At 53.3% G+C, this 21,593-nt stretch overlaps 3 protein-coding genes across 4 annotated transcripts; 1 reads left to right on the forward strand and 2 right to left on the reverse strand.

Annotated features, from left to right (window-relative positions):
• The first annotated feature begins 1,978 nt into the window (after window positions 1-1,978).
• Pspn (persephin) lies at window positions 1,979-2,805 on the forward strand. Its single transcript, XM_048341886.1, has 2 exons — window positions 1,979-2,398; window positions 2,486-2,805. The coding sequence occupies exons 1-2, from the start codon at window positions 2,239-2,241 to the stop codon at window positions 2,803-2,805; spliced, it is 480 nt and encodes a 159-aa protein (XP_048197843.1). The 5' UTR covers window positions 1,979-2,238.
• Window positions 2,806-2,853: 48 nt separating this feature from the next.
• Alkbh7 (alkB homolog 7) lies at window positions 2,854-4,842 on the reverse strand. 2 transcript variants are annotated; one of them, XM_048341885.1, is made up of 4 exons: window positions 4,608-4,842; window positions 3,690-3,863; window positions 3,480-3,604; window positions 2,854-3,301 (listed from the first exon to the last, which is right to left on the reverse strand). In XM_048341885.1, the coding sequence occupies exons 1-4, from the start codon at window positions 4,809-4,811 to the stop codon at window positions 3,148-3,150; spliced, it is 657 nt and encodes a 218-aa protein (XP_048197842.1). In that variant the 5' UTR covers window positions 4,812-4,842; the 3' UTR covers window positions 2,854-3,147. The 2 variants fall into 2 exon arrangements, with proteins under 2 accessions (XP_048197842.1, XP_048197840.1); XM_048341883.1 differs by having other exon boundaries at window positions 3,690-3,875.
• A 3,745-nt stretch (window positions 4,843-8,587) lies between these two features.
• LOC125347926 (caseinolytic mitochondrial matrix peptidase proteolytic subunit) lies at window positions 8,588-13,769 on the reverse strand. The gene is made up of 6 exons (XM_048340862.1): window positions 13,546-13,769; window positions 13,337-13,408; window positions 12,560-12,656; window positions 10,818-11,005; window positions 10,234-10,339; window positions 8,588-8,896 (listed from the first exon to the last, which is right to left on the reverse strand). Exons 1-6 carry the CDS (start codon window positions 13,729-13,731, stop codon window positions 8,727-8,729), a joined length of 819 nt encoding a protein of 272 aa, XP_048196819.1. The 5' UTR covers window positions 13,732-13,769; the 3' UTR covers window positions 8,588-8,726.
• Window positions 13,770-21,593: the final 7,824 nt, after the last annotated feature.

Below are 21,593 nucleotides of genomic sequence, written 5' to 3' on the forward strand. Positions count from 1 at the left end.
TGGGGTATGTGTCTGGGCCTAGTTTCCATCTCCCAGCGGGGTTTCTGGGGTTTCCCTTCCTCCCTGGTCCACCTGATGTTACACTTTGTCTGGCATGGCCCGGTGGGTGTTGTGTAGGAGAGGCTGTTCCACATTCCTAGACGGTTTCGTGGCTGAGCGGAACCTGGCTGTAGTCACCACCTGGAGCCCACATCCAGTGGCCTGACAGGAGGCAGGAAGTGGGGCTCCCTCGGCTGGAAGCCCCATTCTGTCAAGCTCAGATGCCTGAGGTGACAGTCTAACTCCCAGGAATGTCCGCCCCTCCTTCCACCGGCCTCCAGGCCGAGGCCGCAGCTTGGCTCTTGGCCTGCCACGTGGGCCTTGGTCTAAGGCCCCACGCACATCTGCACAGGCAGTGTGGCCTAGTGGTGAAGGGCAGGAGCCTTGGGTTCAGAGAGCCTGGGTTCAAATCCTTGCATGACTGGTTTTAGTCCTGGGACAGTCACTAAAGCAGACCTGTGTGGATGGTTCCAGCGATAAAGGCTTTGCTGGGATGAACTCCTAACCCTTAGGCATTCTTGGGTAGAGGACCATAATTTGCAGTTGCATTGTTGCCCAAGAATCCACACAACTATCAATTCTACCATCTGGCCACACCTAGCAGCATGTGTTTTTGTTTTGTTTTGCCAGTCCTGGGGATTGAACTGAGCACTGTTCCTGGCTTCCTTTTGCTCAAGGCAAAAAGTTTGCGCTGCCAATTTGAGCCATAGCACCACTTCTGACCTTTTCTAAATATGTGGTGCTGAGGAATCGAACCTAGGGCTTTATGTACACGAGGTAAGCACTCTTGCCAGTAGACCATATTCCCAGCCCCGCATGCTTTTATTCTTGACAATTTTGGGGGATGTTTCAAGTTTGTTTTTTTTTTTTTCCCTTGCCAGTCCTGGGGGCTTGAATTCAGGGCCTGGGAACTATTCCTCAGCTCTGTTTTGCTCAAGGCTAGCACTCTACCACTTGAACCACAACACTAGTTGCGGCTTTTTTGGTTTATGTGGTGCTGAGGAATTGAACCTGGAGCTTCATGCATGTTAGGCAAGCATTCTACCACTAAGCCACATTCCTAGACAGCCTTTTTTTTTTCCAATCCTGGGCCTTGAACTCAGGGTCTGAGCACTGTCCCCGACTTCTTTTTGCTCAAGGCTGGCACTCTACCACTTGAGCCACAGCTCCACTTCTGGCTTTTTCTGTGTATGTGGTGCTAGGCAAGCACTATACCACTAAGCCATATTCCCAGCCCCAGCCTTTCTTTCTTTTTCTTTTTTGCTGGTACCTGGGCTTGAACCCAGCACCTCAGCTTTCTTGATCACACTTTGGGCTTTTTGATGCTTAATTGGAGAAAAGTCTCAAGGGCTTTTCTGCCTGGGCTGGCTTCGAACTGCGATCCTCAGATATCAGCCTCTTGATGTGAGCCACAGGATGGTACCAGGCACCTCAGATAGAAAGAAGCATCTTTAAGTGCTTTGTCTTGAGAGTTCTCCGGAGCTTCTCAGTGCCGGGCACTGCACTGCCACTTGATTCCACCTTCCTGGGCAGCACCAGGCAGGGCACAGAAGGCCCCAGATCCCATGTTTGGCAGTGACTTTGCATGTTGAACCCGGTAGTGCCAGTGCCTCAGTGACCCCAAAGTGGGGTCACAGCTATGAGGTCCTCAGGCTGGCCTTCCAGAAAGGGGAGTTCCTGCCCACTGTGTCCCAGCCTTGGGCTGTCACCAGGCCTCTCCTTTTTCCTGTTTTGAACCTGGCTCAGCCAGGCCCGGAGACAGACTATGATATTTTGATCCCTGCCGGTGGGAACTTGGAGGGGACAGAGCAGCCCAAGCCCCTCCCTGCACATTGCCCCCACATGGGACACATATGGGGGGAGGCTCCTGAGCCATCCAACTGCCTTCCCAGGGAGGGACCCCCGCTGGGGGACTCTGCCCCCTATCTCTCACCAGATGGTGGAACAGGGACACTGGATGCCTGTCCGGGGCTTGGCCTTGGCTGCACGCATGACATTCGTAAATCAGGGGGCACTGGGGGTGTCAGAGGTGTTAGAGATGGGTGTGTGGAATGTCTGGGTGGGTGGCGTGGGGAGGAGCTGGGCGGGACTCCGTACCTGCCCCTGGCTACGGTGGCTGGTGGTGAAGAGGTTAAGTCCTGAGTGAAGCTGGGAATAAATTAAGGGCCGAGGACTCCCCCAGGCCCAAGACTGGTCACAATGGCCACAGGGAGAGTCGTGCGCGTGTCTCTGCTGTTCCTGTCCCTGCAGCTGGGTCTCAGCGGGAGCCTGGAGGCCCCTCAGCAGGCTCCAGTGGCAACAGGGCAATTCTTATCTCAGCAGACAGAAGAAGCTGGAGGAACCTGGAGGCCACCGCTGGGTAAGGACCCCTGAAGACCCCCAGTGACTCCCCAATGCCTTCCTGTTGCCCCCTCCCCGCCCTGAGTCAATGCCTTCTCTCCCCCAGGTGCCCACAATCCTCAGCTCCGCCCTCGCCGAGCCCCAGCCGCTGCTTGCCAGTTATGGAGCTTGACCCTGCCGGTGGCCGAGCTGGGCTTGGGCTATGCCTCGAAGGATAAGGTCACCTTCCACTACTGTGCTGGCAGCTGCCTCCGTGGTGCCCGCACCCAGCACGGCCTGACACTGGCCTGGCTGCGGGGCCAGGGCCGCACCCACGGTGGGCCTTGCTGCCGGCCCACGCGCTATGCCGACGTGGCCTTTCTTGATGACCGCCTCCGCTGGCAGCGGCTGCCCCAGCTCTCTGCGGCTGCCTGTGGCTGTGGCTGAGGAGAAGCCACCCAGCTGCCCCGCAGCCGTGAGCAGAAGAGCTACGGCTTGAAGACCTCACTTGGCTAGTATTTATTGGAGACCTGGATGCGGAGAAGACTAGAAGGAAGGATTGGTGGACTGGGGCACTGGCAATGAGTGTAATAAAGAACCTGCTCTCCTGGCCTTGTGACTGTGTGCCAGTGTGTGCCCTGACCAGCCACCATGGCACGAGGTGGGCAGAGGCTGCCCCGTGCAGGCCCTGGGTCCCGCAGGCAGCTGGTGGGGGATGGCTGGGCTGTTCCTTCTGCAGCTTCATCCAAAAGTCTAATATGTGGGAGAAGCTGGGGACCAGCCTGGCTATCAGCAGGCTGGAGGTGGCTGTCCTGGTCCTGTGGCCTCAGGGAGGGAGCGGCAGATCACAGAGATGCGTCGGCCCCGGGGAATGCGGCGCTCCCCAAAAAAGGACTCTTCATCCCGGAGGATCTCGTGGGAGAAGTCATAACGGGCCACACCCCTGCATGAGAAAAACAGCTGTGAGTAGGTGCCAAGGACTGCTTAGTTCCAGGGAGGCCAAGTCTGGGTCTCTCTGCTGCCCCCAGTGTCTGCCCTAGGTAATAGCAGGACCAAAGGAGAAGGGTCTCAAACTCACAGTGGGGGGCTCCTGGCACCTGGCCTTGTGGGTAGGGCCGTACCTTAGGATGTAGAGAGAGCCTGGCTCCAGCAAAAGTTCCAGCCACTGCCCTGGCTCCTGAGTATGCACCAGCCGCATGACACTGGGGGACAGTAAGGACAGGCCAGCGATGGTGGCCCCACAGAACTGAAAGAGGGCATGGGAGAAGGTCATGCTCTAGCCTAGCCTGTGTACCCCAATTGAGGGCCCTGAGCCACTGGTCTCTGCCCACCTTGACACTGTCCACGTGGGGCTTGATGTAACCCCGAGGCTCCAGGTCCAGCACGTGCACAGGGGACAGGAGAGTCTGGCCAGGGCCAAAAGCAGCTGACTGTACTCGCTGCAAAATAGCTCTGCTTGCTTCAGACCAGCGGGACTTCTCTGTCTCCCGGAAGCCGTGGATGGCCTGTACAGAGAGCTGGGGTCAAGGGCTGGCCTCAGCCGCGAGTGTGTGCCTGGCATGAGCAAGGTCCTGAGTTTTATCCCCTGGAAGCTGGGGGCGAGAGAGGGAAACGAGACAGGGCTGGGCAAAGTTCAGAACAAGGGACTGGTTTTCCCAGCACAACCACTGTCCTTTCCTTCATCCTTTCATGCCACAATCTAGGCACGAAATCTACAGGCTCTTATAACTTAGCATTAGCCACAGGCACGGTCCTGGTCCTAGCAATTTCTGAAATCCACATGGGGATCTCTGCTCAAGGTCCAGCCCCACCCCCAACTGCTGCTCCTCCCCACATCTCTTCCCACACCGTTTTCTGCCTCTGTCCTTGGGCGGCAACAACGATTAAGCCCTGGATCCTGCCTCCAGTTATGTCCCTGCCCTCATTTCCAAGGTGTCCTCCGGCCCCGAGGTTCCCTCATCCCACAGCTCCCATCCCTCTGCCTGAATTCCAGGTTCCGCCCCGCCACAGATCCGTCCCAGGCCACATTTTTAGGTGCCACCCACAGCATGGTCCGGCCGCCTCTGGGAGGCCTCCGGTCCCCAGTCCCGAAGCTGCGTGCCCCGCCCCCGGACAGCAGGCCCCACCCCTGCCTGGAATAGTGTTCCCACGGTGGCCCGCCCCTGGCGGAGCCCCAGCCCCCGTTTGAAGTACCGTTCTCATCACGGCCCCGCCCCCAGCACGACCCCGCCCTCCCTCGCCGGCCTCACCGCGTCCCAGTGATCGTATTCGTAGCGGCGACGGCGCAGCTCGGGTTCCAGCTCGCGGCTCAACGTCTCCTCCTCTCCCTTGCTCAGGAAGCCAGGCCGCACCACGGCCGCATCCTGCAGACGACTCAGCACCGCGGGGCACGAGCCCCGTACCCAGCCAGACCCAGGCAGCGTCCGCAGCGCCAGCCGCCCACTCCCGGCCATAGCCCTCCTGCCGGGTCCTGAGAGGCCGGGGTTAGGGCCACGCCCTCTCCATAGAGCCATTGGCTGTGGTCCGTCAGGCCCCTCCAGCGATTGGCTTTTCTCAGGGTCCCGCCTCTCGCTCAAAGCTACTGGTTGCTCCCTGCTCGTCCTCCCAAGCTATTGGCTCTGTCAGAGCCCGTCTCCTCGCGGGCCAGCTCAGTAGCTTAGATTTTATTGGTTGTGCCGAAAGCCCGTCAACAGCTCGGCCTTAGCCCCAACTCCTTTACTTGACCTCCGGGTCCGGGAGTCTTAGGAAGATGTGGGCTTAAGTCAATGTTGTGGAGTTGGCTAGGGTTAGAGGTCAAGGGCAGAATGCAGTGACGGTGAGATGAGGGGTCAAGTGTACGGAAGCCCAGTTTGCACAGTAAGGGGCTGGATCAAAGGTGGAAGCATTTCCCCTTTTCAGTAGTTTGTTGTTGTTTTGTTGTTTGGGCTTGAAAATGACATCCAGTTTGGTTTGAACATGGCATTGTGGTTGTCTTATTTGACGATCCCGTGTTTTGGAAATTACTACCGAAATACATAAGAAGATACCTTGGATTTGCTTCTAAGTCACTCATAGTTTGGGCAAGAGCTAGTCATCAACTGGTTCAACTGGTCATGGGATGGGTGGACTGGGCAGGCACGGGCAGAGGGGGATCAGCACTTGTTCTCTGCTGCCCATGTGTTTTATTTTTATTTATTTATTTATTTATTTTTGCCAGTCCTGGGGCTTGAACTCAGGGCCTGAGCACTGTCCCTGGCTTCTTTTTGCTCAAGGCTAGCACTCTACCAACCTGAGCCACAGTGCCACTTCTGGCTTTTTCTATATATGTGGTGCTCAGGAATCAAACCTAGGGCTTCATGTATGTGAGGCGAGCACTCTTGCCACTAGGCCATATTCTCAGCCCCTGCCCATGTGTTTTTAAATGTTCAAAGTTAAAGCAAACAGACGAATGTGGCCCCCCAAATGCTATGAATTAAACACACACGGGCATGCGCGCATGCACACGAACCTCATCTCTCTCTGCCCTCAGAAACCAGTTCTTGAAAGGCTTTTCTATCACTATTTTTTTTTTTCCTGTTCTGTCTCCACTCCAGCCTGGCTTTTGGCTTCCACTCCTGGCCCTCAGCAGTTCCAAGTCAGATCTGTGTGCCTGCTAATTCCTGCAACCCTGACCCAGGTTGAAGGAGCTGCATGGAATATCACCCATGAAACATCCTTGTCCTACCCGGAATCCTGTGTTTCACCTTGCCAGCCGCTTTAGGCCAGCAGCTTGGTTCTGCAGATAGGGTTCTCTCCTTCCACTCAAGAGCTAAAGCCTAGCTTCCTCTCACTCCACCACGTTGAGGCCACCATTCATCTCCATCTGGATGATTTCATTGGTGCCACATTACTTATCCCCCCTGCATTCCCTGACTCCAAGTCACTAACAAGCCACTGTCCTTGTCCTTTTAAAACCTCACATGGTGGGCTGGGAATATGGCCTGAAGTGCCAGACTTTGAAGTCAGGCCCCACTTTACCACATGAACCCCACTTTACCACATGAACCCCACTTTACCACATGAACCTGAGATAAGCAGGCCCTGTGAGCAGACCCAGGATAAGCCCATTAGGGCCCAGTTGGTCTAGAACTCTAACCGCTGGGAATGCTTAACTCTGACCACCCCTGGGGTGCCTCGAACCCTGAGCCAATCAGATTTGTACCTGTGTCCTAATCTTGCTTGCTTGAACACCTGATTGTTGTAACTTTGTTTTTTGCCTTTATTTTTTTTTATTTTTTATTTTTTGGCCAGTCCTGGGCCTTGGACTCAGGGCTGAGCACTGTCCCTGGCTTCTTCCCGCTCAAGGCTAGCATAGCACTCTGCCACTTGAGCCACAGCGCCGCTTCTGGCCGTTTTCTGTATATGTGGTGCCGGGGAATCGAACCTAGGGCCTCGTGTATCCGAGGCAGGCACTCTTGCCACTAGGCTATATCCCCAGCCCCTGTTTTTTGCCTTTATAAGCCCTGTGTAATCGTAGCTCGAGGCTGCCTCCTAACCTCCGCTGTGTCGGTGGGTAGAACGAGGCCCGAGTTGCAGCTCGCTTAAATAAAGCCTTGCCTTGCTTTTGCATTTCGGAATGTCTGAGTCTCGGTGGTCTTCTTGGTGGTGGTTTCGCGACTTGGCAAAACAGGCCTAGTGGCAAGAGTGCTTGCTTCGTATACATGAAGCCCTGGGTTCGATTCCCCAGCACCACATATATAGAAAACGGCCAGAAGTGGCTCTGTGGCTCAAGTGGCAGAGTGCTAGCCTTGAGCAAAGAGAAGCCAGGGACAGTGCTCAGGCCCTGAGTCCAAGGCCCAGGACTGGCAAAAAAAAAAAAAAAAATGAATAAAATAAAACCTCACATGGTGACATTACTCTGTGGTATGGCCATGCTTTCTAAATAAAACGGTTACACAGTCATTCCAGGCTGGTCTTGAACTCCTGAGTGCTGAGATTACATGTATGAGCCACCATGCTCCTTCCTCCTTTTGGGTGGGGGTGGGGCAGGGATTTAGAAAGATGGTACTGGGGTCTAAACTCAGGGCCTTATGTTCCATTGCTTGGCTTGCTTACCCTGATGGCACTCTACCTCCTGCGTGCCTCTGGTCTAGCTTTTTTTTTTTTTTTTTTCTCTTGCCAATCCTGGGGCTTGAACTCTGGGCCCGGGCACTGTCCCTGAGCTCTTCAGCTCAAGGTGAGCACTCTACCACTTCAGCCACAGCACCATTTCTGGTTTTCTGATGGTTCATTGGGGGATGAGTCTCACAGACTTTCCTTCCCCAGGCTGGCTTTGAACTGAGATCCTCAGATCTCAGCCTCCTAAGTAGCTAGTATTAGAGGTGTGAGCTGTCCGCACCTGGCGAGCTTTTTGTTCTCCCCCCTCAAAGCTAGTGCTCTACCATTTGAGCCACAGCGCCACTTTTGGCTTTTTCTGTTGTGGTATTATAAACTGAATCCAGGGTTTCATGCATGTTAGTTAGGCAAACACTCTACCACTAAGCCACATTCCTGGCCTCCAGCCTAGCTTTTTTTTTTTGGCCAGTCCTGGGTCTTGGACTCAGGGCCTGAGCACTGTCACAGGCTTCTTTTTACTCAAGGCTAGCACTCTACTACTTGAGCCACAGCACCACTTCCAGCGTTTTCCGTTTATGTGGTGTTGAGGAATCGAACCCAGGGCTTCATGCATGTTAGGCAAGCACTGTACTGCTAAGCCGCAATCCCAGCCCTAGCCTAGCTTTTTGATGGTAGTTTTGGGGGAGTCTCATGGACTTTTCTGTCCAAGCTGGCTTTGAAACTTGATCCTCTAGATCTCAGCCTCCAGTTCTTGATCTCCTCTCTCCTCTACTCTCCCTTGGCCTCTGGACTCCTGGTTTCCCCCCACAGGCTAGATGTGGGTCTGCCACAGGGCCTTGGCACTGGCTGTGCCCTCTACCGATTGCTCCTTTCGAGTTCACACACATGGCCCCTCCTGACTTCTTCAGGGGTTAGCTGGAATGTCTTGGCAAGGCCTTCCCTGACCACTTCATTTAGAACAGCAGCTCCTTCTCTGACTGCCCCACGAGAGCACTGTGAGCCATTGGAGCCCCCGTTTGTGTTTTCCCTACAGCATGGGCCTTCGTCCATGCTGAGGGGTTTGCTGAGGAAGGGGTGGTCCAAGGTCTGGAGTGAGGAGCACTGAGCGGCCAGAGGCTGGGTGGTACCCGGGGGCGAGCATACCATCACAGGGCAGTGAACCAAGGTTTGTGCAGAAGACCATGAAGATTTAATCTAAAATCACAGTGTCTCCGCCAGGCTGCCCATCCAGGGGGCACCCCAACGTCCAGAGTTCCTCAAGGGGTCCCTCTGTGCACAGCAGCGGGAGCAGGTACTCAGGTGCTAGCTGGGGCCGGTGGGTCTGTTGGTGGTGTGGCAGGCTCCTTCTGTACCAGCTCTGGCTCATCCTCACCATCCTGGGGTGGGTGGACCAGAACCTTGTCCAAGATGCCGAACTCCTGCGCCTCCATGGGGCTCATGTAGCGGTCCCTCTCCATGGCCGACTCTGTGGGAGGCAGAGCACCTGGTAAGAGCAGAGGCCTGGGGCCAGGCGCAGAGCTCCCCAGACTCCTATGTGGACCCCAAGCCCCAGTAGGATGGCATTTGGAGATGGGGCCTGGGAAGGTCCTGAAGTCATAAGGGTGGGGTCCCCAGGGATGGAGTCAGTGCCCCTTGTCAAAACAGAAATCTGTGTGTGTGTGAGTGTGTGTGCGCACACTGGTGCTAGTGCTAGAGCTTGATCTCAGGGACTGGGCACTGTTCTGTAGCTTTCTTTTTGCTGGTTAACTGGAGATAAGAGTTTCTTTTCTTCTTCTTTTTTTTGGCCAGTCCTGGGGCTTGGACTCAGGGCCTGAGCACTGTCCCTGGCTTCCTTTTTGCTCAAGGCTAGCACTCTACCACTTGAGCCACAGCACCACTTCCAGCCTTTTCTGTTTATGTGGTGCTGAGGAATCGAACCCAGGGCTTCATGCATGCAAAGCGAGCACTCGACCACTAAGCCATATTCCTAACCCGAGATAAGAGTTTCACAGGCTTTCTGGCCTGGGCTAGCTTCGAACTGTGATCCTCAGATCTCAGCCTCCTGAGTTGCTAGGATTATAGGCATACAGAAGAGACTTCTTATGGGCAAGGGGATGGTCATGTGACAATGAGAGGAGAAGGCAGGGAGCCATCTGCAAGCTAAGAACCAGATCTGCTGGACCATAATCTTGGCTTCTAGCCACAAGCTAGGGAGACAGTTCTGGTTCTGCCAGGCTTGGTATGGCCTCAGCCTTCCCCTCTGCATCTTGTCTCCCCAACAGTACAACAAGGATTTCAGTTTTTCTTTCCTACTTTGTATTAGACCTATGTGACCAACATCCCAATCAGCAAGTAGAAGCATGGCCAGCATCCTGAACTCCTGTGGGGCCGACTCGCACCACAACCCCCCACGCTCCAGAACAGGCATTGTTGTTACAGTACACAGCAGCTGTTCCTGCTGTGGTAGTGTGGGGACTTGCTAGCCTAGGCTGGCTTTGGAGTCTGGATCCTCTCGCCTCACCTCCCCAGTGCCGGGGGCACAGGTGTGACTACCGCACCCTTCCAGATTTTACTGTGGTTTAGATATATGAAATGAGAGTGTCAGCTCGTATTTCACTGGCAGTGGGGGAGATTCCTCTGTGCTGTGGTACTCCCCGGGAGCAACACTGAACCACACCCTGCACCCAGCACTGAGGTCTGGGGATAGAACAGGCAAGATGGCTACCACCCGCACCCCTGGGCACATTGCTCAGATAGAAGGGCTCTGTTCCCACGAGGCAGGGGGCAGGGCTGGCACGGGGCAAGGCCAGCGTGGGCACTCACCAATCACCTGTAGGCTCTGCTTGGTGTGCTTGGCGTAGATGTTGTACAGCTGCCTTTTGAGCTTCAGGATCTCCTCTGCTTGGATGGCGATGTCTGTGGCTTGGCCCTGAGCGGTGGAGGGGAGCAGGAGGGTGAGCACTGGGCTTTGGAGGACTCTGCCAGTCCCCTCACATCCTGCTTGGCCCTTAGGACCATGTACTTTCTTTGAATGTTTTCTTTTTTTTTTCTTTTGCCATTCTGGGGATGAACCCAAGGCCTTGTGCACACTGGACTGGTACTCGGCTTTTGCCTTGAAACCTGTGGTGGCTCCTACCTGTAATCACAGCTACTCAGGAGGCTGACATCTGAGGATGGAGAGGCAAAGCCAGCCCAGGCAGAAAAAGTCCAAGCTAATCAGCAAAACACCAGACTGGAGGCATGGCTCAAATGGCAGAGCACCAGCCCAGTGAATGCAAGGCCCTGAATTCAAATCGCAGTAGCAGCAAAAAGACAAAATCTAGACTCCACACCATATTTCTGCCCAGTCACTGCTGTCCAGACCTTCCCTGGCATCCCAAGAGAGACGCATTTAGGCCTTCACTCACCCGGGCACCCCCTGAGGGTTGGTGGATCATGATTCGGGAATTGGGGAGTGAGTGTCGCATTCCCGGGCTGCCGGCGGCAAGAAGCAGAGAGCCCATGCTGGCAGCCTGGCCCACGCACCACGTGCAGATGGGGTTCAGTATGTACTGCATGGTGTCATAGATGGCCAGGCCTGCCGTCACCACGCCACCTGCGGGTAGAGGTGCAGATGAGGGGTCATGCCAGCTTCTCCCCCAAGCCACTCCACCCGGCCCCAGGGAGGGCTCTGAGAGCTGTCATTTCAAGCAAAGATCATAAGTGTAAATGGCCCAGGGGTGGAGAAATGACAGAAAGGGGGTCATGGGGTCATGGGGGGGGGTGGATCTGAGCTAGCTGACCATCACCATATTTGGACATGAGGCCAAGAGGGCCAGATTTAGCAATTTTCCATGAGAAACAACAAAGAGGAGAGTGGTACCTAAGATGGAAAATTCTGTCATCTTCCTGCAGCGATTACTGTGTGAACTGCGGCTGGGCAGTTTATCCTCTGTGTGGCCTTGGACAAGTTACTCAGCTTCTCTGAGCCATAGTTTCTCCACAGAGATTGGAGATAACTAAACCATGCCTACTAGTTGCAGTAAGGATGGAAAAAATCTGGTTGAAAATTGTCTGGCATATATTAAGTACTTGATCCAGATCAGCTATGTTTTTCTTAGGAAGGGGAGAAGAAAAATAAGAAGCAATTCTTTTTTTTTTTTGCCCATCCTGGGGTTTGAACTCAGCACCTTAGCACTGTCCCTGGCTTCTTTTTGCTCAAGGCTATCACTCCACCTCTTGAGCCACAGCACCACTTCTGGCTTTTTTCAGTATATGTGGTGCTGAGGAATCGAACCTAGGGCTTCATGTATGTGAGACAAAGCACTCTACCACTAGGCCATATCCCCAGTCCCAGCAATTCTTTTTTATCTGTTTGAAACAGGGTCTCATTCTGCGTCTAGGCTGGCCTTGAACTCATGGCCCTCTTGCCTCAGATTCATAAGTGCTGGGAATACAAATGTATACTGCCACACTTGGAAAAAAATAAGCAATTTCAAAATGTGGATCATATCAAGTTGGTAAAAAACGGTATGTGTGGGGCTAGGAATGTGGCTTAGCGGTAGAGTGCTTGCCTAGCATGCATACAGCCCTGGGTTTGATTTCTCAGCACCACATAAACAGAAAAAGCTGGAAATGGTGCTGTGGCTCAAGTGGTGATAGAGTACTAGCCTTGAGCAAAGCCAGGGATAGTGCTCAGGCCCTGAGTTCAAGACTGGCAAGAAAAAGAAAAAAAATACATCAGGCGATATGGGTCTTGATTTGGCAGATGATGATCAGGAAGATCAAGGCTCTAGGCCAGCCTGGGCAAAAAATTAACTGGACCCCCATCTCAACCCATAAATTGGGCTCTGTGCTACACACCTGTCATACTAACTGTGCAGGGGGCAGAGGTAGGAAGATTGTGATGGAGTGCCAGACTATCCCTATCTGGAAAACTAAAGAAAAAAGAGTAGCTCAAGTGGTAGAGAACCTGCCTACCATGCATAAGGCCTTGTTCAAACTTCAGTATTGGGGGATGGGGGTGAGCACAACAGGCACGTTTTTACAGTTTCAAGATACTCTGGGATTTCTGGAGAATGTTCACAACTTTGCTTCAGTGGGGCCATCCCTAATCAGAGCCCTGGCACCTCCCGAGGAGCAGCCCTGCCCAGACAAAGGCCCTGCTCACCAGGGCTGTTGATGTACATGTGGATGGGCTTCTTGTTGCTCTCCGACTGTAGGAACAGCAACTGTGCAATAACCAGGCTGGCCAAACTGTCATCGATCTGTACATGGGGAGAGGGGGGTGGGGTGTCCCCGGATTGGGGGTGGGAGAAGATTTAAGGGAAGGGCAAGGGGAGCTGGACCAGGGAATCAGGAAGTGGGGGGGGGGGGGGGAGTGGGGGCAGAGCCCCAATAAGAAGGGTCAGGAATGGGGGGCAACGGTGGTTTTTCATGCCTATTATCTTAGCTACTCAGGAAGCTGCAATCTGAGGACTGGGGTTCGAAGGCAGCCTGGGCAGCAAAGTCTGTAAGACTTATCACCAATGAATCCCCCAAAAGTCAGAAGTGTAGCTGTGCCTCAAATCACAGAGTAACAGCCTCGAGCAAAAAAGTTCAGGGACAGCACCCAGGCATTGAGTTCCAGCCCCAGAACCAGCACATACACAAAAAGAGGGAGTGGTGGAGGTGAAAAGAGTTCAGGACCCGGGGGCGGTGAGGGGGTGGGGGTGGGGCTGGGAAACAGGGGGCCCCCGGCCTGGAACTGTCGGGGGGGGGGGGGTGGATCGGGATGCGGGTAGCGGTGGGGTCAACACGGTTAGGGCGGGGGCTGCCGCCTAGGGAGGAGGGGAACCTGGGGTCCTGGGGGTTGTGGGTGACAGGGGAAGATCGCGGAGTAACTGAGGGGCTCGGCCTCGGGCTGGGGCCCGGGGCGCAGGGGGCCGGGGCGGCGCGGGGAGCTCACCGGGCCCATCACGCACACGATGCGCTCCCGCAGCAGCCGTGAGTAGATGTCATAGGCGCGCTCACCACGACCCTGGGGGGGGGCAAGGGGGAGGGCGAGGAGTGGGGGGGGGGAAAGACGAAGATGAGATGTCGGAGGTGAGAGGTCAGGGAGCCACTGGGGGGCCCCTCCCCCCAGCCCCGGGCCATGTCCCCGCCGAGCCGCCGTACCGTCTGCTCCACCACAATGGGAATAAGCGGGAGAGGACGGGCCGCCGATGCGTGCAGGCTTCGCTGCAGGGCCCGGCCGCTCACCGGCGTCCACCTTGCGGGGACGCGGGCAACGAGGCGAGGCCCCAAAGCGCGACACCGGCCCGCCACCACCAAGGCCTCCCGCACCGACACTGAGGGCCACATGCCGCCGCGCGTTCGCTTCGGCTTCCGTCCAACTCAGGAACTACAACTCCCGGCGTGCTCCGCGCCACCCCTCGCCAAACGGACTTCCGGGACGCTGGGCGGCGTGCTCGGGCGGGGCGGACGGGGGCGGGACTAGGATGGAGATGGAGCTGAAGGGGAAGGAGTCAGAGGATGGCGCCATTGCCAGGATAAACTGGAGAGCCTGAAAAGCCGTGGGTTCGAGTCCTGTCCTCAGCCACTTTGCCACAGTCTTTTTTTTTGTCGGTTCTGGGACTTGAACTCAGGGTGTGGACGCTGTCCCGGAGCCTCTTCATGCCCAAGGCTAGAGCTCTACCATTTGAGGCACAGTGCTACTTCCAGCTTTTCCTGAGTAGTTTATTGGAGATAAGAGTCTCACAGGCCTGGGAACATGACTTAGTGGTAGAGTGCTTGCCTCGCATGCATGAAGCCCTGGATTTGATTCCTCAGTACCACATACACAGAAAACGCCAAGTGGCAGAGTGCTGGCTAGCCTTGGGCACAAGAGAGGCTCAGGGATAGTGCCCAGGCCCTGAGTTCAAACCCCAGGAATGGGTGGAAAAAAGTCTTACAGACTTTCCCTTTCCGGGCATACTGTGATGCTCAGATTTCAGCCTCCTGAGCAGCTAGGATTACAGGCATGAGCCACTGGCACCTGACCTAAAAGCCTGTTTTTTGAGACACGACTTCATTATGTAGCATAGGCTTGCCTGAAGTGGATACATAGATGACCCAGGCTGGGCTTGAATTGACTATATTTCTGTCTTAGCCTTTTAAGCACTGAGATTCCAGGTACTTATCACCACACTTTGCTCCTGGCTTGACTTTTGTTTTTGTTTTTTGTTTTCTGGTGATGTCCTGAGATTTGAATTCATGTTGCACAATTCTCTACCACCTGAGCCAAGACTCCAGTGTGGCTTTTTGCTGGTTATTTTATAAAATTTTGTTATTTGTTTGTTTATTTTCAGTTGTAAGGTTTGAACTCAGGTCCTGGAGGCTGTCACTGAGTTTTCTTTTATTTATTTCATTGCCAGTCCTGGGGCTTGGACTCGGGGCCTGAGCACTGTCCCTGGCTTCCTTTTTGCTCAAAGCTAGCACTCTACCACTTGAGCCACAGTGTCACTTCCAGCTTTTTCTGTTTATGTGGTGCTGAGGAATTGGAACCAGGGCTTCATGCATGCAAGACAAGCACTGTACTGCTAGGCCATATTCCCAGCCCTCCTCGAGCTTTTTTACTCAGAGCTAGTGCTCTACCACTTTAAGCTACAGCTCCCTTTCCAGTTCTCTAGTGGTTAACTGAAGTTAAGAATCTCAAGGACTTTTCTGTCCCACCTGGCTTCAAACTGTAATTCTCAGGTCTTAGTCTCCTGAGCTAGCACATCTGGCTCCTTGTTTGAATCTTGAAGTAGATGTGGGGTGTCCTAGATAAGCAGTGTTTCATATGCTCCCTGTCCTCTAAGGAATCTCAATCTCATGACCAGATGAAATGGGACACAGACATTCCCAGCTTCATGGGATTGGGAAGAGGGCAGAAACATGTGGCCATGGGAGTTTCAAGAAGGCACTCAGGGCAGAAGGCCTGGGTGGAGGCAGCCACATGCAGGCAGAACCTGGCTGTGGGCAACCAACATTGGGGTTCAGAGGGGTTCAGGCCCCAGAGCCTGCTAATTTACTTTCACTGTCCCTAGTAGGACTTTGGAAGTGTGTGGGAAGGGGTTGTCCCAGTTTCTACTGTGAGTCAGGCTGTAACCTTGTTTAGTCAGTTCCCAGAGGGCCTCCAGATCCTGCCCCACCCTGGGGAGAAGCATTAGCCATGAGCTGCCACCACCCCCTTCCAGGGCCCTTCTCCAGGTCTCTACACTCATTGCTTGGGATGCTAGGTTAGTACCTCCCTACCTGGCCCTACTCCCATGATGCTTTGCACACCCAGAGCCCCACCCAACGCTCTCCAGAGACCCCTGATAAGTGTCCTGTCCTATCAGAGTCTCCCCACACTCAGCAACCTGATGCAGAATTGGGAAAGCCAAATCAAGCTGTCTCTCCATCACCTTCCCTGGCTCCCAGGTACCCTGTTTCCTTCCCCTCTTTTGTCCTTCCTTCCCTCTTCCTTTTCCTTTGGCTCAGCTCTAGGGCTCCTGCAGGTCAATGTGGCCCTTGTCTAGCTCCTTCTCAACCCATCAGTCTTAGCATGGATGTCACCTTTTCCTGTCCACTTCGGCAAACTGCCCCCCATGTGTGTTCTAGAACGTTCTTATTATTTAATTATCATCTATGTGTTACTATGATCAAAAGTAAATTTTTTTTTTTTTTGCCAGTCCTGGGGCTTGGACTCGGGGTCTGAGCACTGTCCCTGAGCCTCTCTGTACTCAAGGCTAGCATTCTACTACTTGAGCCACAGTGCCACTTCTGGCTTTTTCTGTTTATGTGGTGCTGAGGAATGGAACCCAGGGCTTCCTCACATTCCCAGCTTCTAATCATTCTTTTTTTTGGCCAGTCCTGGGGCTTGGACTCAGGGCCTGAGCACTGTCCCTGGCTCTCTTTGCTCAAGGCTAGCACTCTGCCACTTGAGCCACAGCGCCACTTCTGGCCATTTTCTGTATATGTGGTGCTGGGGAATTGAACCCAGGGCCTCGTGTATATGAGGGAAGCACTCTTGCCACTAGGCCATATCCCCAGCCCCTCTAATCATTCTTTATAGAGCCAGTTCCCCAACAGAACTTTCTAGCACAGTTCTCCTGTGGAGTACACATCTGGTGGAACATGGTTAGCGATTGTGGTTCGCCCATCCTGCTGATGCCAGCTAAAGCCACTTAGCTCACCCAAGAACCAACTTGACTTTCTGGGTGACACACTTTCCCTAACTCTGACTGGAATGCTGGTATTTCATCATTACCACCAACAATATTTGGAAAGGCCCACTGTTCCCTGGAGGAGAGTCAGGAGAAAGGGACTCACTCAGGCCTGCCCATCCTGTGGGTTCAGCCTGGTCATTCTTCCATGGCTGTATCAAGAACCCAGAATCTCTGGGCACTGGTGGCTCACACCTGTCATCCTAGCTACTCAGGAGGCTGAGATCTGAGGATCGCGGTTCAAAGCCAGCCCAGGCAGACAAGTCCCAGTGAGACTCTTATCTCCAATGAACCACCAGAAAACCAGAAGTGGAGCTATTACTTAAATGATAGAGTGCTAGCTTTGAGCAAAAGAGCTCAGGGACAGTACCCAGGCCCGGTTCAAGCTCTACAATTGGCAAAAAATAAAATAAAAATTATAGGACTGGGGTTCTCTAGGCTAAGAGCCATAATTTATTTCCGCAGCAAGTGAGCGAGTGAATGTGTGCCACCCCTGCTGGTGTGAGGGTCACACCAGGCTGGACATTTACATAGGACAACTGCTGCCTGGTTACCAGGAGCATCACTGTTCTTCCCTTCCCTTACCCTCCCTTCCCTTCCTTCCCTCTCTCTTTCTCTCTCTTTTTGGTTGGTCATGGGGCTTGAATGCAGGGCCTGGGTGTCCCTGAGTTCTTTTGCTCAAAGCTGGTGCTCTACCACTTGAGCCACAGCACCAGCCTTGGCTTTTTAGCAGATAATTGGACTTTTCTTTTTTTTTTATTGTTTTTATTTTTTTTTCCAGTCCTGGGCCTTGAACTCAGGGTCTGAGCACTGTCCCTGCCCTCTTTTTTCTCAAGGCTAGCACTCTACCACTTGAGCCACAGCATCACTTCCGGCCTTTTCTATATATATGGTGCTGAGTAATCGAACCAGGGCTTCATGTATATGAGGCGGGCACTCTGCCACTAGGCCATATTCCCAGCCCTCATGAACTTATCTGTCTGTCTGGCTCTGAACTGTGATCTTCAGATCTCAGCCTTCTGAGTAACTAGGATTTTAGGTATAAGCCATCAGTACCTGGCTAAGAGACTCATGATTTTTTTGGGTGTGTGTGTGAGTCATGGGGCTTGAACTCTGGGCCTGGGCGCTGTCCCCGAGCTTTTCAGCTCAAGGCTAGCACTCTGACATACAGCACTATTTCTGGTTTTCTGGTGGTTTATTGGAGATAAGAGTCTCATAGACTTTCCTGCCTGGGCAGGCTTTGAACCATGATCCTTAGATCTCAGCCTCCTGAGTAGCTAGGATTTACAGGCATGAGTTACCAGAGCCTAGCCTAACTCATGATTTTTATCCAGACCAGCCTCAGACCACAATCCTACCTCCATTTCTCCTGAAGGAGACATTACAGGATTTAGCCACCACATCTTGCTTGCTCATTGAGATGAAGAGGGAGGTGGCTAGATCTTGATAACTTTCTGTCTGGGCTTGCCTCAAACCCCTATCTTCCTGATCTCTGCTTCTGGAGTAGCTGGGATTAGAAGTATGGGTCGCCACACTGGGCTCCATATCATCTTACATAACTGCACAAATTCAAAACCAGAAAGGTGACACAGATACCATCTGTGGATCTCATTTAAATTTTTAACAGCTGTCACCTGCATTCCATCCCTGCGTGGTTTGTGCAGTTTCTTTGTGCAGCTTAGCATAGGAATCCCACAGGTATCAGGCTCAAACATGAAGATCTTAGAAAGGCAACATTGTAACTCTGTCATCAGCAGGGAGGGAAAGTAGTTTAACAGGCTGCAAAAAGCAGAGTGAGAAAAAATGAATGCAGAGGCTGGGAATCTGGCCTAGTGGTACAGTGCTCGCCTTGTATACCCTGGGTTTGTTTCCTCAGAACCACACATATAGAAAAAGCCAGAAGTGACGCTGTGGCTCTAAGTGGTAGAGTGCTAGCCTTGAGCAAAAAGAAGCCAGGGACAGTGCTCAGGCCCTGAGTTCAAGGCCCAGGACTGGCAAAAAGCAAAACAAAACAAAAAAAAAGTGAATGCAGTGAGCCAGTCCCCAGTGGCTCACACCTGTAATCCTAGATACTCAGGAGGCTGAGACCTGAGTATCCTGGTTCAAAGCCAGCCCAGGCAGAAAAAGCCGTGAGACTCTTATTTCCAATAACCACCAGAAAACTGGGAGTGGTGGTATTGCTCAAAGTGGTAGAGCACTAGCCTTGAGCAAAAGATCACAGTGAAATGGAAAGGAAGAAATTGGTGGGGCTGAGAATGTGTCTTAGCGGTAGAGTGCTTGCCTAGCATGCATGAAGCCCTGGGCTCCACCCCTCAGTACCACATAAACAGAAATGGCTGGAAGTGGTGCTGTGGTTCAAGTGGTAGAGTGCTATCCTTGAGCAAAAGAAGCTCAGGGACAGTGCTCAGGCCTTCAGTTCACGTTCCAGGACTGGCAAAAAAGAAAAAGAAAGAAAGAAATTGGCACAGAAAAATATAAAAAATGTTTTCAGAACCAAAAGCTCATGTTGCCAGATTAATCTGTTGAGGGTCTTAACAAGACAAGAATGATTTTGGTTTGTGGCATCACTTCCTCTTGTCATTTATCTCTAATTTTGTGCGTTATAACAACACCAAGCCTTGGGGCATCTCATGCACACATGACACCATTCAAAGACCTGGATATTAAATAGTCTGCACCCACCACCATCTCCTGAAAACAGAGGCACTGACTGCACCCAGGCCTCTTCAGGGATGGGAGGGCATATTGGTAGAACTGAGCCCAGTTGTGCAAACAGTGAATGTCTTAAGAGGAGCAGTCAGAAGCCAGGGGTACTTTGTGGGGGTCCTGTTGGAGGAGGGGCTTACGCAAGCAGACCCCAGGAAGTGACCTCATCTTTGACAAAAGACCAAAGAGAACTTGGAACCCAGGTCTCCTGGCAGCCACATTCCAATGCCGGCCCCAACTGGCAAACTTGTCCTGACATAGCAAGGAAAACACCATGTTTTCCTGTTGCATTCCGGTTTTTACTGGTTCAGACACCAGGAGATCCTGCAGAGAGTGCCTGGCAGACAGCTGCAGACACTGGACCAACCCCAGACCTTGGAGGAGAGTCTGGCCTTTAGTGTGGAGTGACCAGCAGGTGGCTCCCGGCAGCCCAGGCCAGGTCAGCAGGGATCCGGGCACTGCTGTGACTCCTCTGTGCCCATCCCGTCTGCCACCCGAGGGGGATGCCAAGTGGGCCGAGCCCACTCTACTGAAGACGAAGCTGTGTCGGGCTGCCGCTGCCGCAGCTACCACCATAGATGTCCGGATGGCCAAGCCCACTTCATCTCAGATGGATGAATCTCCAGCTGGGCCTGCAGAAGAGTCACCACCCCCATGCACCCCCATGGATCTCCTGGTGAACGTATCCACAGCTGCTGAGACAGCCCCAGCCTCACTAGAGGCCACATCTGAAGAGTCACAGCCCGGGAGAGAAGTCCTGCACCTAGTTGTGCATCTGCCCGTGGCATATGCTGAAGACACCACTCTATCAGCATCCGACGATGAAGAACGAGCCCAGGGTGCCATCCTGGTGGCTCTGGATGTGCCTCCGCCCTCACCGCTTGAGGAGGGATGGGTCTCAGCTGCGGCGGTGGCTGAGGGGGCCCAGCGTGGGGCAGGTGATATGCATCTGGAGGATTTCCTGTCCACAGCACCCGAGGCCGACTCTGCTGCACTTGTGTCAGAAGAGGAAGCGCCAGAACTCGGAGCAGCCAACCTGGGTCTTTCCCAGGCATCTGACATGGGCTCGCTCCCACCAGAGCACGAGGAAATGCCGTCACACGGGAAAGCACGCTGGCATCACCAGGTGTCTCTGAGCACCGCTTATGAAGAAAATCCTCTTCCACCGGTTGCAGAGGTCTAAAGAAGTCCACGTTCCAGCGGACCTCAATCTGGAAGTTGCCGTGTCACTTAGGCAAATGGACAGATTGGGGGATCCATGACTGTTCTCACTGCTGGAGGGGTCTGGCAGGCCTGACAGACTTTGTGTGATACAGACTCGCCTTTCTGTGCAGAGGACAACATAGCTCCAGCAGATCAATGACAGTTTCACTGCAACTTAAGACTGAGGGCACCACGTTGGGTGTGGAGATAGAGACTTAGCAACGTCTGAGCTGCACTGAGCCCCCCAAGCTCTAGAGGAGTTTTTCTTCTTCTGTCCTTTCTGTACCTAATTTCAAATTGATATTAATAAAAGTTTGCTATTATTCCAAAGAAAAAAATGAATATAATGAGCCAGTTGCCAGTGGTTCGTGCTTGTCATCCTAGCTACTCAGGAGGCTGAGATCTGAGGATCACAGTTTGAAGCCAGCCTGGGCAGGAAACTCGATGAGATTCTTCTTTCCAATTAACTACCAGAAAGCCGGAAGTGGTACTGTGGATCAAAGTGGTACAGTGCTAGCTTTGAGCAAAAGAGCTCAGGAAGAGTGCACAGGCCCTGAGTGCCCCCAAACCGAGGGAAAAACAGTGTACAATGTAAAGAAACTGTGTTAATATGTGTGGGCTATGTATTGTGTCCAGCTGAAGACTTTCTATCTAAGACCTTAAGTGTAAGAGGCACTAGTCAAGCTAGCCCTCTCAGCCCCTTGGGAGTCAGAGATTAAGATAGTGATCTAGGCCAGAAAAAGCAAAAAAGTGCCAGACATTTTCTCAAAACATAAAGTTCAAAAAGCTGCAGGAGGTGGGTGCCAGTGGCTCATACCTGTAACTCTAGCTACTCAGGAGGCTGAGATCTGAGGATTGAGGTTTGAAGCCAGCCCAGGAAGGAAAGCCTGTGAGATTCTCATTTCCAATAAATTGTGTAGAAAAGGCTGGAATTGGAGCTATGACTCACGTGGTAAAGGGCTAGCCTTGAGCAAAAAAGCAGAGGGACAGCACCCAGGCCCTGAGTTCAAGCACCAGAACTGGCATTGGTGCACGCATGCGCGTGCGCAAGCACACACACACACACACACACACACACATAAAGGC

Source organism: Perognathus longimembris, chromosome 3, assembly GCF_023159225.1.
Source record: "Perognathus longimembris pacificus isolate PPM17 chromosome 3, ASM2315922v1, whole genome shotgun sequence".
Lineage (NCBI taxonomy): Eukaryota > Metazoa > Chordata > Mammalia > Rodentia > Heteromyidae > Perognathus > Perognathus longimembris.